Raw genomic sequence first — 16,748 nt, 5'->3', positions numbered from 1 at the left:
TTCCACAGCACAGGGCTGTACTGGCCTCACCATCACTCATTCCCTGACCCATTCCCTTGGTCTTTGTTTAAACACTGCGACATCCACTGAGTTTGCAAACGAACTGGGCCCACAGCACGCCCTGCTGCTTCTTTAGAACAGCCATCACTCCTGGGACTGCTAATTCAATGCTGTGCCTTCCCAGGTGGCGCGAGTGGCAACGACTCTGTCAATACAGGAGACATAGAAGATGCGAGTTCGATGCCCGGGTCAGGAAGACCCCTTGGAGAAAGGCACGGCTACCCATTTTAGTATTCTTGCCTGGAAAATTCCATAGACAGAGAAGTCTGGCAGGCTAGAGTCCATGGGGCCCCAAAGAGTGGGACATGACAGCATAATTCAATGCTGGTTTTTCTCCTCACTCCCTGTAGGACCCTGAAAGCTCTATGCGGAGAGGGGCCTTGCTTGTCTTGTTCAGGACTGTCTTTGTGTCAATAAATATCAGCTGGTGGATTAATGAATCTTGTAAGTGGAAGTACTCTTTTGGCAAGAAGCTGCTGTTACTACAGTGGTTGTTATTATTGTTAGTACTGTAGCAATAATAGTAGTAGAGGTAGTTATGGTGGTTTAGAAGCTAAGTCATGGCTGACTCTTGTGACCCCTGGCAGTAGCCTGCCAGGCTCCTCTGTCCGTGGGATTCTCCAGGCAAGAATACCAAAGTGGGTTGCCATTTCCTTCTCCAGGGGATCTTCCCGACCCAGGGATTGAACCCAGGTCTCCTGCGTTGCAGGCAGATTCTTTACCAACTGAGCTACGGGGGAATAGAAACTGAATTATTTGCAGCATTGTCACCATCAAATATATGACAGAAAGAGAAGCGCAGGATGGTATTTAATAGTATTGATATTCACCATACACTCTTCCTTTTCTGATCCATCCTTTTAATGGATAGAAATGAATAAATATACGATTAAACTGCCATATACGTTTACATATGAAAAACAGCCTACAGTAATGGTTCAGAGGACAGTATTTTGCTTCTTAATTGCCAATCCTTGAAATGTACCAGTCCCCACCTGGAGAAAGACCCAGAGGAAAGACAGAAGGTGTGTTCTCATTCTGGAGCAGGTAATAAACCCTTCCCCATATTATGGGTGAAAGCGTGTTAGTCGATTAGTCGTGTCCGACTCTTTGCGACTCCGTGGACTGTAGCCAGCCAGGCTCCTCTGTCCGTGGAATTCTCCAGGCAAGAATACTGGAGTGGGTTGCCATGCCCTCCTCCAGGGGATCTTTCCAACCCACCCTTTTTACATCACGTTGCTTAGAAAGCTTAGAGACAAAGAACAGCAGACTATGTGTTACACGTAGCTCTTTCCCAGATACACGGTGAGGCACCCACGTAAGTGAAGTATGATCTCGACTGCCCCTTCCCCCAAATAACTCCAGGCCTTTGGAGAAGAAAAGTTTTATAAGAGTCAACGTGACAACAAAATTCCTCACTGATTCAGTACCACTGGTCTATCACCTGTGTGCATTCATTCACCGGAAAGTTACCAAATCCCTAGTGTGTATCTAAAGAGATGCTAGGTCCTGGGGATACAGGATGGAGCAAAATACTGCCCACAAATTTGGGCAGGTCTAGAGCTTGGAGGGAGAAGGCAATGGCATCCCACTCCAGTACTCTTGCCTGGGAAATCCCATGGATGGAGGAGCCTGGTAGGCTATAGTCCATGGGGTTGCTAAGAGCCGGACACGACTGAGCAACTTCATTTTCACTTTTCACTTTCATGCTTTGGAGAAGGAAATGGCAACCCACTCCAGTGTTCTTGCCTGGAGAATCCCAGGGACCGGGGAGCCTGGTGGGCTGCTGTCTATGGGGTCGCACAGAGTCGGACGCGACTGAAGCGACTTAGCAGCAGCAGCAGAGCTTGGAGTGCTATGGGTTTCCCTGTGTAGAATAAGTCAAAGCCTTTTGTGGGGTGAGTTTTAGAAATGGCATTATACCGCACCTGGAGGCAGGCTGGGGCACGTCCCTGGGGCTTGTTGACGTCCACGGCTACCAGCTGCCACCCGCCAGCGGCGTCTTCGTGAAACATCTTCAAGACAAAGAGGGAGATGAGTCAGAAACACTTCCCAGGGAACATCAAGAACTCTGATGCCAGCTTTTTACATTTTCATCTTATCAAAGATTTGTCTTGTTACACTTTTATATTTACAGCATGAGTCACTCCAGTGAGGTTCATTTTAACACTGCAAACTTAAGTGCATGATAATAATAATAAGGATAATGGCTTGCATTAACTGAGCACTTGCTATGTATCCGGCCCTTTCTGCCTTGAATATGCTCTGCATAGAATTACCCAAATATTCTTCCCTGAAAGACTTTACAGTAGGTATCTTATTTCTATTATGTTGATTATTATATATTAGATCTCAGAGAAAATGATAATTAGAATACCAAAGCCTGGCATGCTTTAACAAAAAATGGCAAATTTTTATCTTTATTTAATGGACAGTTCTTACTGAACCAAAAGAAAAACATTCTCAAGAAAAATAAGAAATGTGCACGTAGCCGAGAGGAAGCGGGGGAGTGCTGTTTTAACGTAGGAGAATGACAAAGCACTTAAAAGTCCTTGTGAAATCAGTTTACAGAGGCCACAATTAATCTGCTCGGCAAAAACTTTATGTACACATTTATGAAGGGAAGAAGTTGTTTCTTTTTAATCTTAAAAGACATAAATGATGAAATTCAGGATTGTACAGGATACTAAAATCTGACAGTCCTTGAACTGGACAACCAACTTGCTGGATGTGTAGGTTATCTAACTTACACTGCACTACCTCAAAATTTAGTTATCTATCAATAATGCACTAAGCTGGAAGACATTTATGACTTATAAGTATTTTCCCACTAATATATAGTTTCTTTTCAATTCCTTAGGTGTGCATGTGGGAGTGTGGTGGAATAGGGTGGAATTATGGCGGAGAAGGCATGGCAAGCCACTCCAGTTCTCTTGACTAGAAAATCCCATGGATGGAGGAGCCTGGTAGGCTGCAGTCCGTGGGGTCGCTAGCAGTCAGACACGACTAAGCGACTTTCACTTTTCACCTTCATGCATTGGAGAAGGAAACAGCAACCCAGTGTTCTTGCCTGGAGAATCCCAGGGACGGGGGAGCCTAGTGGGCTTCCGTCTATGGGGTCGTACAGAGTCGGACATGACTGAAGCGACTTAGCAGCAGCAGCAGCAGCAGCATGGCTCTTTATTTTTTAAGAAAAGTCACAAGTACAAGCACTCACTGCTTTATTCCTGTCCGAATTCCCTATTTCACACACGTAAACACTTTCTTTGCCATATTTATGTCTTCCTGTTACTCTGACCCTGTGATCATAAGGGTAATTATATATGGAAATATGAGATGATGCCAAGATCCCATTACCTAGGACTTATAATTTCAAACCCCTGGTAACAGAGGTAGTAGATAATTTTTTTTTTTTTTTTTTACCATGAGTCATGCAGGATTGTAGATCCCCCACCAGGGATCAAACCCAGGCCCCCTGCGGTGGAAGCACTGAGTCTTAACCACTGAACCGCCATGAAAGTCCTCATATATGTATTTTTAAAATGACAAAGTGGAGGTGCACCTTTATACAAAGGTTCTCTGATTCAAGATCCTAGTTACAAATGATTTTTTTCAGCTGTCCATTTACAGGATTTTGATTCCCTTTAGAATGAATCTTAAAAGTATGTTTAGTGGCAGAATCAAGCACAGGTATCACAAATAGGCTCATTCTCAGAATACATACATTGGGTGACATGGAAACTGTATAAGAACCTTTTAAAATACCTGTCAAATGTCTGGAAGTCTGCTTTTAAGGAGAAAAGACAAAAGTGATCCTGCCAGCCACAAGGTAGGAACCCTCTGTATAAACATTCTCTTCTCTTATCAGGGGGCAAAAAATCCCTGGGGCACACATTTACTTTCATCATCAGCAGACTAATTTTCTGTGTTAAATTATTTTTTTTCCAGTCAACCAAAATTAAATGAATCCATTTAATTTTTATTGAAAGTGTTCTCTCAAGGTCACTTCTTTGTATGACATAAAGTGAAGAAAATGCAAATATGGTCAATTTCTCATTGGTTCCCTGAATACACAACATCCAGCTTGGTTAATATTAACAGTAACTACATGAGGTACACATGTAACAGCATATTATCCAGAGCCATAAATCCTAGGGACCTGAAGCTCCTAGGGGAGTATGGCAGGGGCTGCCAGTTGTTGCTTCATATCTGTTCTCCTTGTCTTCCAAAGTAAGAAAAATTTTATGACCATCAAAATAAAAAAGAACTAATCCTTTTTCATTTGTGAAGCTCATCAAGATTATAATCATGTAATTATACACTGTCCATGAAATACAAGCAGAAACTTTCTGTTTTTTTCCTTCCTGCTCTCTGCAATACTGATGTAAGGGTTAGCACCACAGCAGCCATTTTAGACTAGGAGGCAATTTTGGAAATGGAAGTTTTGCAAGGCAGAGCAAAAAGGTGGAAGGATTCTGTATCTGAAGAACACAGACAACCATAGCAACCTTGAATGACATACTCCAACTTTACATGAGAGAGAAAGGAACTCTATTTTACATGAGTCACTTTCTGAGGCATTTTGTCCCTCGTGGCTGAAACTAACAACGCAAGTTGCTTCGGTTTGAATGTATAATGAGTTGGTTCATTTTAAAGACATAAAATGTTCCCCTCAAATTATATTATTAATACAGGCTTACTATTAAATCTTCAAAATATGTATGAGCTGTAAAAAAAAATCTTAAACGCATTCTCCAGAGACAACTACCCCTAACATTTTAGATTTAACCTTCCCAGTATTATGCCCACACATATGTACATACAAACATGAAACCTTTCTATTGCGTTAATATGTTACTTGAATATTTCCATATCAATAAAGTTCAATCCTGACTTAGTAGTGTTCATTTATTCTAATTTTATAATTTAAAATCAATAATTTATTGCTAGAGTTAATCTTCTTCCTGTCTCTCTCTTTTTTTTTTTTTTTTTTACCAAAATGCTTCCATAAACATTCTCAAATGTATATCTTTGAGCACGGTCCAGAATTTTTTAGGATGAATTACTAGAAGTGCAATCTCTTTGTCAAAGAGTTCATATGTTTTTAAGGCTACTGATACACACTGCCAGACCATTTTGTAAACAACATGCTCCAATTTACAGTCTTAGTAAAAACGCATGAGAGTGGCCCTTTCTCCATCTTTCATCCAACAAGAAAACTTTTTGTTTTTTAAGAGAAGAGATGCCAGAAAAAAAGACAGTGCATTGACAGCAGGCACTGTAATGAGTGGGCAAGACTGAGTGGGAAAAAAAAGACCCTCAAGGCCAAGGAAGCTGGTTTTGAGTGCCAGCTCCACCATGTGCCAGGTACCTAATACTGGATCAAATAATCAGCTGTCCAATCCTTGTCTTTTTTAATCTGCAAAGCAGAGACTATAACGGTACCCACTTCAGAACGTTCAACTAAACGGTACCCACTTCATGACAATTAAATAAGATGGCTTTAAAGTCAATAGGGCAGACCATGTTATGATTTACTGTGACAGTGTATGAATTAATGGAATATTACCAATGAGCACTCTGCTCTTAGTACAATCACATGGGATCCATGGAGATTTCAATCTTGAGAATCATCTCATGCTTATCTGTTTGCAACTGTTTGCTAGGGTCTTATAAAGCGCCACTTGATTTAGCTAAGAAATTTGCTCTGGGGAGTGGTCTAGTTTAGGCAGAATATCATCATCAGCAACAACAAAACAGATTATTTAATGGTAGGTGGAAGAGAATGAATCTTGGTAACAGGAACAATTACTAGCAACTGAATTAAAATTCCAAACCCAAGACATATATATACATTTGTTAATGAAAAGGAAATTCAAAATTTATTTTGAAATTCACATGCTCTTTGGGTTCTTTCCAAACCAATCATCTTAAAAAAAAGGGAATAGTCATTATCACACAAAATAATGAGGGTAGATACTTGACTTGATTTTGCTATTAAATAATATATTCCATGACTCAGGGTTACAAAACACAATTCTCATTTATGGCTTCCTGTGATGAATGTATTGTTCCATTACTATAGTTTCTTATTAGAAGGAGCTCACTATTGTACCTCCTACAATAGCCCTTCCCAGAAACTGCTTTCACTAAATTGCTTTCTCACATATTTTAATGATGTATATTCATGTGGAAACCAATGGTCTTAGGATGCAGTAAACACATTTCTACTGAAGGGCTGTCTTGGAACATTATGTGGTACACGGTCTTTTTAGAGAGGAGAATTTCTTTTCATTTTTAATCACATGCCTTTTCATCTATGCCTTTCAGCCTTTTAATCTGAGCTGCATATTTAAACAGAAGTTGTTCAGGTATTGGAGGAGTCCATATTCTGAGAGTGCTCATGGACCTACAAAGGAGGAAGAATCCCTGTGTCCCTGTATCAACTCCACCCTTATCAGTCTTCCATCTTCTTCAGAAAACATGAACCAGCAAGTCAGAGACAGTGACAGACCCAGGAATGATTGCTGTTTTTAGACAATCAGAATATTTATTTACGTGACCTTGTGGCTTCCCTGGTGGCTCAGATGGTAAAGTGTCTGCCTGCAATATGGGAGACCCAGGTTCGATCCCTGGGTTGGTAAGATCCTCTGGAGAAGGAAGTGGCAACCCACTCCAGTACCCTTGCCTGGAAAACCCCATGGACAAAGGAGGCTGGTATGCCACTTGGGGTTGCAAAGAGTCAGACATGACTGAGCGACTTCACTTTTCCAATATGACCTTACTGGGCCATGCTTTGTATATAAAAGTTGGGTGCGTTTTGATGGGCAGAGGCTGTCTTGTATCTCTCATCATATAAAACATAGCCTTTTGGGGCCCTACAGTTTGGTAGTTCTTTCAGTTCTAAGCTCAACCCTATCATGAACCAGCCTAGATCAGAGGACCCTGCGACTAGCAACAGGTATCCAAGGTGAAGTGTCTAAGGATGGGCGTGCAACTCTGGACTGGGGATACATGGTGCTGAGGACACGGTCCACTAGCACATCAGCCCATCCCAACATCCAATTCTGGGCCAACACCCGCTACGGACTCGTAGCATGGGGAGTCCTACTGTGGGCTGACACAGGGGACAACGGCATCCTGGATGTATGAATCTCTTGCACTTTAACCCAACACATAACTGAGCAAGCAGCAATAGTGACCCGTATGTAATAACCACAGGTGCCAGAGACACCCCCCCCCCATCGGGGTTCAAGCAAACTACTGATTACTAATCCGAAAATTTCCATGTCATTTCCCCTTTGTTTTCCTGCGTCCTGCTCTATTATGGTCTCCACAAGACCTTTGGCATTAATTTTTCTGTAATTTGTTTCTGTGCTGTGACTCGGAGGGAGGTTGCTTTGTTATTTTAAAGAAAACATTCTCATCGCTGATTCTCCTTTGCCTCTGAGCAGCCTGTATCAGAGCCAATTCCCATCGAACCCCCTAAGATGTTGGAAAGCCCCTGCTTTATCCTGTTAACGTGTATAATTTCCCTTTCTACAAACACAGACCTGGGGAAGTCCAGGGACTGAGGAACATCACCGAGTCCACCAGGCCTGGGACCCTCTTCGCCCTTCTATGAGGATGTCTTACAGAGAATAACTGCAGACGACCTCCATACTAGAGGAAGGTGAGAACTGACTTCATTTCAGAAAGGCTGTGTGCTTCACAATACACAACCATTTTCATTTGATTTCCTGAAAGCCCATCTGCTTTACTAGAAATTTCCGATTTAGTGTTTTAAACCAGCTAATGAGAGGTCCTTAGGCACAGATTTTGTGTCAGATTTTACAAATGTTAACAGAATCATGGCAGATGACATCTCTCCCTTCCACACACACAAAAGCATCTGGATCACTTGCTGAGGGGCTGGGGAGGGCCTGGGCGGGGCCTGTGGCCTGTTGCCAGGCACCCCAAGTGGTGGTTTACCAGAGAGGCTGCTGCAGGAGCTTTCGGTTGCCTAGCAACCGGGTCCTCAGCCACAGCGTTTTTCTTAATGAAGGTTTTTCACAATTCTCTGTGTGATTACCTCTGTCGAATACCTAGAGGCATTACCTCTGAATTACTGGCTTATTCTTCCTGATTAAGGGCAATTTTGCATCCAAGCAATTTTGTACAACTGTGTTCACAGTCTCTCTACATTTCATTTCCTGGGAAAACTGCTGGCTGATTTGGTGGCATTTCCAAATACCACTTTTCCAGCTGTGGTTTGACAAGTAAGAGTTACTTAATGAGCATTATGTGTTTTGAAGGACGTTTTAGGTCCTTTCTCGGGAATATCAAATGCGGATTCTGTGTGGAGTTCATAGCTGTATATTACACATCATTTTCAATGTCTATTCTGGAAAACACACCTTCATGAGGGTGTCACTCTACTTAAAAGACAAGCCAGCAATGCACTTGTTACTGTATAGTTTCTCATAGTTCATTAAAATCATGAGAGCAGAAATACGTGGTGGACTCGTTGAAGGTTTTCCTACATGCCATCTGTGACATAACCTAGATGACACCTAAAAAAATCTTTCATGGAAGTTTGAATAGCAGTTTGACAAAACTGAAAAATATTAATACTATTTCATCTATAAGGAATTGGTTAGACTATTCGAACTTTCACAATATTACAAAGATGCTGCATAAGGCTTTTCCAAAGATGAGCATGTTTAATAGCATTTTTACTGTTAGCTGTTAAACATAATTATTTTATTATTTTTGTTACTTTTGCACTTCTCCTTAATTTTATTCCTCTTCTTCCCCATCTCTACCCCAGTGAGCCACTATCCTGAATTCTTTTCATTATACATAGTCATAAATATAATTATTTTAAAAAATAAGGTATTATTTAAAGTAATAATCATATAATTATTAAAAGTTCAATTTGGAGATTTTCAAAGTAAAATTTTTACCTTGAATCTTTAAGAGATATCTTTGTCTTAGTAGACCTGTATATATATTCACAAAGTTAAACTTATCTTAAAATTTAACGTTAGGTTAATAGTTATGAGGCATAAAAGCATTTCATTCTCAATTTAGGAATTTTTATTTTCTTTCTTTTTTATAAAGATTCATACCAGAAAAAGATATTTATAAATCTATTCTTCCTTTCTAACCAAATAAACAAATACACAAAACAAAGTCAAAAATAAAAACAAAGAATTTTATCTGAATTACCCTTTTATGTAATAAATGCCATGCTATTTTTATACAGCATGGTCACTTCCAATTTCTTGGAAGCACAGGGGAAACCTTCTGAACATGCAGTAATTCCTCAAAATTCACAGGCAAGCATTTGGAATTGAGGGGTCTTTTTCATAATTTATTCTATTATGATTGCTTCATTCTGAATGAAATAAATTTTCTAGTCAGCGATTCTAATCCTTTACATATGGGCCATTATACTGGTTTGCAAATATATGGGTATTTATTAAAATGGGAAATTCCACAGTTGCTACACTTATATTTTTTTTTCTTTGGCTATGCCAAGTCTTAGTTGCAGCAAGCAAATTCTTAGATGCAACATGTATCTAGTTCTCTGACCAGGGAATGAACCTGGAGCCCCTGAATTGGGAGTATTAAATCCTAGCCACTGGACCACCAGGGAAGTCCATCCAGTTGCTATATTTTATCTGCAAGCCCTTCGAGGACATGTGGAGGCAGAATCAAATCAAAAGTACCTAATAAATGTGATGATAAGCCTGGTTGTGTATCAAACGTACCCCTGGAACTGTTAAAAAAAATAGGTGCCATCACCCCCAGGGTCTGATTTGGTTCTTCTGGGTTTGGGCCTTTGCAACCATAAGTTTAAGCAGCTCCCTCAGTGAGTCTGGCCACCAAAGCCCATGATAAGAGGGGTTTCTCAAGGTCCCTCAGTTCCCAAGGGTGGTCGGAGGCACACGCCCAGCTCGAGCGGATGACGCCATCGTCTCTGAGTGACGTCATCACCCCGGAGGTACCTGCGTGGTGGCCGTGGAAGTAGTGCTGCTTCTCGACCCCCACATCTGTTGAAACTGAACCCTGATTTCTGCGAATGTTTCTATGATGACAGCGATGAACACGTTCTGCAAGAAAAGGACAGACCACACTTAAAGGCTGGGCAAGAGGGAGGGAGGGCCATCAAAGCAAAAAGATCTGCAGAAACTGTCAGAGAACATGGACCTGATGAGGAGGAACTGCGAGAGTACCTTAACCAGCCAGGCGAGGAAGAAGATCAGGGTGATGAAGTAGAAGTAGGAACGCCAGCGGGGAAAGCTGTCGATGGCTCGGTACATGAGGAACACCCAGCCTTCCTGGGAAGCGGCCTCATACACAGTGAAGATGCTGGTTCCTGCCCAGACAGAGGGAGGGGGAGGCTGGCTGACTTGGGGTGGACTTTTGAAATGAGAAGACATTTTTCACAAAAACAATATTTATCCATGATCATTTTCTCAATGACAAGAGAGCTTCTAAAGGGACTCAAATCACATGCAGCATTTTATTGTTCTTGTTCCTAAGGATTGCTCTTTTGACTTGAAGTAACGCTTGGACTGCAAGGAGATCCAACCGGTCCATTCTAGAGGAGATCAATCCTGGGTGTTCATTGGAAGGACTGATGCTAAAACTGAAACTCCAATACTTTGGCCACCTCATGCAACGAGTTGACTCACTGGAAAAGACTGATGCTGGGAGGGATTGGGGGCGGGAGGAGACGGGGATGACAGAGAATGAGATGGCTGGATGGCATCACCAACTCTATGGACATGAGTTTGAGTGAACTCCAGGTGTTGGTGATGGACAGGGAGGCCTGGAGTGCTGTGATTCACGGGGTCGCAAAGAGTCGGACATGACTGAGCGACTGAACTGAACTTAACTGACTGAACGCTGCTTTACAATGTTGTGTTATTAACAGTTTCTACTGTTCAGCAAAGTGAATCAGCTATTCCTATACATATATCTCCTCTTTCTTTTGGGATTTCCTTCCCAGTTAGGTCACCACAGAGTCTTGAATAGAGTTCCCTGTGTTACACAGTAGGTTCTCATTTAATTCAGTTCAGTCGCTCAGTCGTGTCCGACTTTGGACCCCATGAACCGCAGCATGCCAGGCCTCCCTGTCCATCACCAACTCCCGGAGTCCACCCAAACCCATGTCCATTGAGTCAGTGATGCCATCCAGTCATCTCATTCTCTGTCCTCCCCTTCTCTTCCTGCCCTCAATCTTTCCCAGCATGAGGGTCTTTTCAAATGAGTCAGCTTTTCACATCAGGTGGCCAAAATATTGGAGGTTCAGCTTCAACATCAGTCCTTCCAATGAACACCCAGGACTGATCTCCCTTAGAATGGACTGGTTGGATCTCCTTGCAGTCCAAGGGCCTCTCAAGAGTCTTCTCCAACATCACAGTTCAAAAGCATCAGTTCTTCTGCGCTCAGCTTTCTTTATAGTCTGACTCTCACATCCATACATGATCACTGGAAAAACCACAGCCTTGACTAGATGGACCTTTGTTGACAAAGTAATGTCTCTGCTTTTTAATATGCTGTCTAGGTTGGTCATAACTTTCCTTCCAAGGAGTGAGTGTCTTAATTTCATTGCTGCAATCACCATCTGCAGTGATTTTGGAGACCAGAAAAATAAAGTCAGCCACTGTTTCCACATCTATCTGCCATGAAGTGATGGGACTGGATGCCACAAAGCTAGTGGAGGTGATGGAATTCCAGTTGAGCTATTTCAAATCTTGAAAGATGATGCTGTGAAAGTGCTGCACTCAATATGCCAGCAAATGTGGAAAACTCAGCAGTGGCCACAGGACTGGAAAAGGTCAGTTTTCATTCCAACCCCAAAGAAAGGCAATGCCAAAGAATGCTCAAACTACTGCACAATTGCACTCATCTCACACGCTAGTAAAGTCATGCTTAAAATTCTCCAGGCCAGGCTTTAGCAAAACGTGAACCGTGAACTTCCAGATGTTCAAGCTGGTTTTAGAAAAGACAGAGGAACCAGTGATCAAATTGCCAACATCCGCTGGATCATGGAAAAAGCAAGAGAGTTCCAGAAAAACATCTATTTCTGCTTCATTGACTATGCCAAAGCCTTTGACTGTGTGGATCACAATAAACTGTGGAACATTCTGAAAGAGAAGGGAATACCAGACCACCTGACCTGCCTGTTGAGAAACCTGTATGCAGGTCAGGAAGCAACAGTTAGAACTGGACATGGAACAAGACTGGTTCCAAATAGGAAAAGGAGTACGTCAAGGCTGTATATTGTCACCCTGCTTATTTAACTTATATGCAGAGTACATCATGAGAAACGCTGGGCTGGAGGAAGCAAAAGCTGGAATCAAGATTGCCGGGAGAAATATCAGTAACCTCAGATATGCAGATGACACCATCCTTATGGCAGAAAGTGAAGAAAAAGTAAAGAGCCTCTTGATGAAAGTGCAAGAGGAGAGTGAAAAGGTTGGCTTACAGTTCAACATTCAGAAAACTAAGGTTCTCATTAGTTATCTATTTTATACCTGGTACCAATAGTGTTATTCTTGGGATTTTGATAAAGTTGTTTCTGAGTTCAAGCCAGGGCAATTTTAATAACTCTAGCAATAAAATAATCTTAGATTATAGCATTTGCTGTAACAATGTGGAAAATAAAACTAGCATTCAAGTCAAGTAAAGATATAATAATAAAAGGATGTGTACCATATACACTTGCCACTTGGGGTTTAACACTTTAGGTGCTATAGTTTTAACTGAAATGAAGTAAATTTGAGAACTGGGTTTCATCTGAAACCACGTTCTCACAGGATGAACTAAAGTAACAAAAATGCATGTAATGGAGCCCACCTTTGGTTTCCATGGTGTTTCCGTTCCGTCGCTCAGTCGTGTCCGACTCTCTGCGACCCCATGGACTGTAGCCCACCAGGCTTCTCCGTCCATGGGATTCTCCAGGCAAGAATACTGGAGTGGGTTACCGCTTCCTTCCCCAGGGGAACTTCCCGACCCAGGGATCGAACCCGGATCTCCCGCATTGGAGGCAGACGCTTTAACCTCTGAGCCACCAGGGAAGCCCTCCATGGTGTTTACTGAACACCAAAACATAAGGTAGTAAATCATTAAATAGGACTTTGTATTTTCAGGGAGAATTTTCTCATCGAAAATACTACTAATAATGCAAAGAAGGGCAAAGGAACAATATGTGGGCAGATTTTTGAAGGTATGATTAAGAGGAAAGTCAGTATTTAATCCACATGACATATGAGTATGTGTCATTATTTCCCTATTTTGCAGACGGGAGAGATAAAGCACATAAAGTATAGGGAATCTGTCTAAGGCACAGAGAATAAGTAGGGAAACTAGAATTAACTGAGTCGTTCTGGATCAGTGACCTGAATGTTTGTGAGGCAATTAATTCTGTCTCCTGCTACCCTTTTTGTACCTTTGTTTTCCAATCTATAAAACAGAAAGATAGTAAGACAAATATAATATAGGTAAACATTTTCACTTCAACAAATTCCACTGCTATAAATGAATTAAATTATTAAAGGACATAAAACCAATATCCACCCATACGTGGGCTCATCGCCCAGAAATTGAAAACTAGAAGGTGCATACAACTAAATTTCCAAACTAAGAGGTTACTAAAGTTGGCTGACATCTGACAGCCTCTCTTGGTCTCTGCATGCAGGAAGAAAAATCAGAGCATCAGCGAATTCCAAAGCACCCAGAATAGCAGAAAAGTGTAGCAGCAAATGGGGACAAATGAGAAGCAACAAGGATTAAAAGAAAAAGAGTACTCATTTGGTACAACCTTGCCTCACTAGTAAAACCACTTTATCAGTTACCTTACCATTCGCAGCACTAAAGCTTTGAGATGAGATCAAAGGCCATATAGAAAAAAAAAAGCATCTGTATATTTACATATATTTTCTAAGTTAAACTTTGTTATAAGTCATAAAGATTCGTACTTGAAATATATTTCTTCAGAGAATTTCTAAACGCCCAAGTGCTAAATATAGAGTACTTCGAGAAAAGGGGAGTTAAAGCTTTAACTACAGGATTCACAAATGGAAAAGAAGTGTTGACAAGGCTGATGCTGACACGGGCAGGAAAGTTTAGGCGTTAAGGAGAGCAGTTCCAAGGATGCTGAGCCCACAGGCCAACTAAAACATTCCCTGCCTCTGGAGCTGGGCAATTTCCACAGAGGCTAGAGCTTAGAGCAGCAGAGCAGAGGTCATGACTGTCACACCCCTGCCTTTGAAGAGCAGAGATTTTAGATCAAAAGAGCACGGGGGAAATTTATTTTCCATTAGTTGATTAAAAAACAGAAGAAAACTGTGCTGAGCCACAGTGAGCATGCAGCGACCTTCCTTAGCATTCAAATCGTCCACTCTTCTAAGCTGTGTCACCTTCCTGGGCCTCAGGCTCTGCCCGTGAAGATGTCTGTGGGTCACCACTAACACACGGAATAAATGTCACTTAGTAGCTTTCACAATTTTCTCCAAAAGCAAGCAAAACATCATGCGGGAAATGTGGTTTCTTCCAGAGTGTTTGAGCTTCCTCACCCACTTTTGAAAGATCTATTGGAAAGTACGTTCAAAAGAAATCAAGGCCAAAAGGGCAGGACTTCATGTAATTCTTAGGGAGCTGACAGTTATGAGATTAGAATTTCACAATAGTCCAAAATTAGAACCAACTATTTGGAGGAAGTACTGAGGCTTTCTTGTCTTCACATTTGGGGGCACTTTTTGTTCACATTTCTGCATTATCATGCATAAGCAAGGGAAGTAAGAATTAACTTTAAGGTAAGGTTGGTCCGTCTACCTCAGAAGAGCCACAATAGTTAGAATTTCTTTTTTTTTTATTTAAAAAATTTTATTTATCTTTATTTTTTGGCCATGCCACAGAGTTTGCAAAATCTCAGTTCCCCAACCAGGGACTGAACCTGAGCCACAGCAGTGTGTATTCATTGGAAGGACTGATGCTAAAGCTCCAATAGTCTGGCCACTTGTTGTGAAGAGCTGACTTACTGGAAAAGACCCTGATGCTGGGAAAGATTGAAGGCAAAAGCAGAAGGCAGTGGCAGAGAATGAGGCAGATGGCATCACTGACTCAACTGACATGAATTTGAGCAAACTCTGGGATATAGTGGAGGACAGAAGAGTCTGGCGTGCTGTAGTCCATGGAGTCGCAGAGTCAGACACAGCTTAGCAACTGAACAGCCACACGGCAGTGAAAGTGCTGAATCCTAACCACTAGACCACCAGGGAACTCCCTGTTTTATTTTTGAATAAAACTGAACTAGTAAATAAACAAAAGGACAAAAGATCAACCAAGCCTGGAATGAAACAATTTGACTTTATTTTCAGCAGCATATTAAAATTTGATTCAGGTCTAAGTGGGATGGAAGAAAGATATCTCAGTGATATTGACCAAATATACTTTACAGTAAATGTGATAAATATAAATAACATATGATTTTCACTAAAAATAGTTATTTGTGTCATGATAAACATAAAATTTCTATAACTTACAATGAAAGACTTCAGCAGGGTGAAAATAGACAGCCTTGACGTACTCCTTTCCCAATTTTGAACCCGTCCATTGATGATAGTAATTGAAGTTAGTAGGCCTTTAGTGTCAGACTTTAGGATAACCTGGCAAGAATTTAGGCTGTGCTCTGTCAAAGGCTTCCATTTCTGTCTCTCCTGCTGTCTTTAGATTTCCCCCTAAATTTCTTCTAAGCAGATTCTGTGTCTTGCAGCTAGGTTGTAACCCAGTTATTCATATTATTTTGGACCCCTGTTACTGTGATGATACAGTGTTGGAGAGGGAAAACGTTCTATAATCTTATGATTAAAGCTCAGGAATTTTGACCTTCAGAAGAATTTCTTAGCCTTTATGTTCTTGGTTTGTGTGATACAGAGAGGCTGGAGGTGGCTCTGGTCATCTGCCTGCCCTCCTCTGGGGACAGATGAGGCTCTGAGGAGGTAGATGTCCTCAAGGACATGACTTTGTCATGAAGAACAGAGGGCCATGGGCTTATTTCAAAATGGTCACTGTTCCTCTCCCCTGCAGGAAGCATGTGGGAATTTTTCTCTGATCATCACCTTAAGAACCAGGTATGTCTTCTGCAGGTAAAACTCACAAAAGCCTTGGGTCCCCCTAAAAATGAGGGGATTTTCAACTCCTAATCTAGTCCATGTTCAGCCTCCAGCAATTACTCAATTCTAGTTTAAGTATCTCTGGCACCAGTGGCTTCTCCCCCTGGGGAGCAATGGTTTTCTGTATTTGTTGTCTCTCCAGATTGCAAGGCCTGAATGTGCCCTGAAACCTCAACTCTCCGTGAGATCTAAGAGCATGGCTGACTTTTAGAATTGCTGGTGTTTAGTTTGTTTAGCTTTTTCTCTTGTTGTGAGAGCAGGATTGATAACTTCTAACATGTTCTTCACATGTTGAAGCAGAAACCAGAAGCCATTAAATAACTTCTTTTGGGTTTAAGGTATGGATCAGAAATAGCATGGACAAATGAGCATGTCTGGTTAAAATGAGAATTCTGAATTAACGTGCAAAGGCATGATTCTCTGTTCACATGTAGCCTGTTAGTCACTCCGTCATGTCCAATTCTTTGCGACCCCATGGACTGCAGCCCGCCAGGGTTCTTTATCCATAGGATTTTCCAG

General features: G+C 41.5%; 1 protein-coding gene across 2 annotated transcripts in view; it reads right to left on the bottom strand.

Annotated features, from left to right (window-relative positions):
* The window catches only part of NALCN (sodium leak channel, non-selective), a 270,915-nt gene that overhangs the window by 191,261 nt on the left and 62,906 nt on the right, over positions 1-16,748 (bottom strand). The window contains exons 7-9 of one of the 2 annotated variants that reach the window (XM_055426858.2): positions 10,281-10,423; positions 10,053-10,157; positions 1,989-2,075 (exon numbers count right to left, since the gene is read on the bottom strand). In XM_055426858.2, coding sequence (XP_055282833.1) covers positions 1,989-2,075; positions 10,053-10,157; positions 10,281-10,423 — 335 coding nt within the window. The remainder of the gene's footprint in view (positions 1-1,988; positions 2,076-10,052; positions 10,158-10,280; positions 10,424-16,748) is intronic. The other variant, XM_088842841.1, reaches the window with a different exon arrangement.

Source organism: Moschus berezovskii, chromosome 13 (assembly GCF_049115385.1).
Source record: "Moschus berezovskii isolate FMDL1 chromosome 13, NW_MosBer_1.0, whole genome shotgun sequence".
NCBI lineage: Eukaryota > Metazoa > Chordata > Mammalia > Artiodactyla > Moschidae > Moschus > Moschus berezovskii.
The sequence above is the reverse complement of the archived record's forward strand: the minus strand, read 5'-3'. Positions and strand labels throughout refer to the sequence as shown.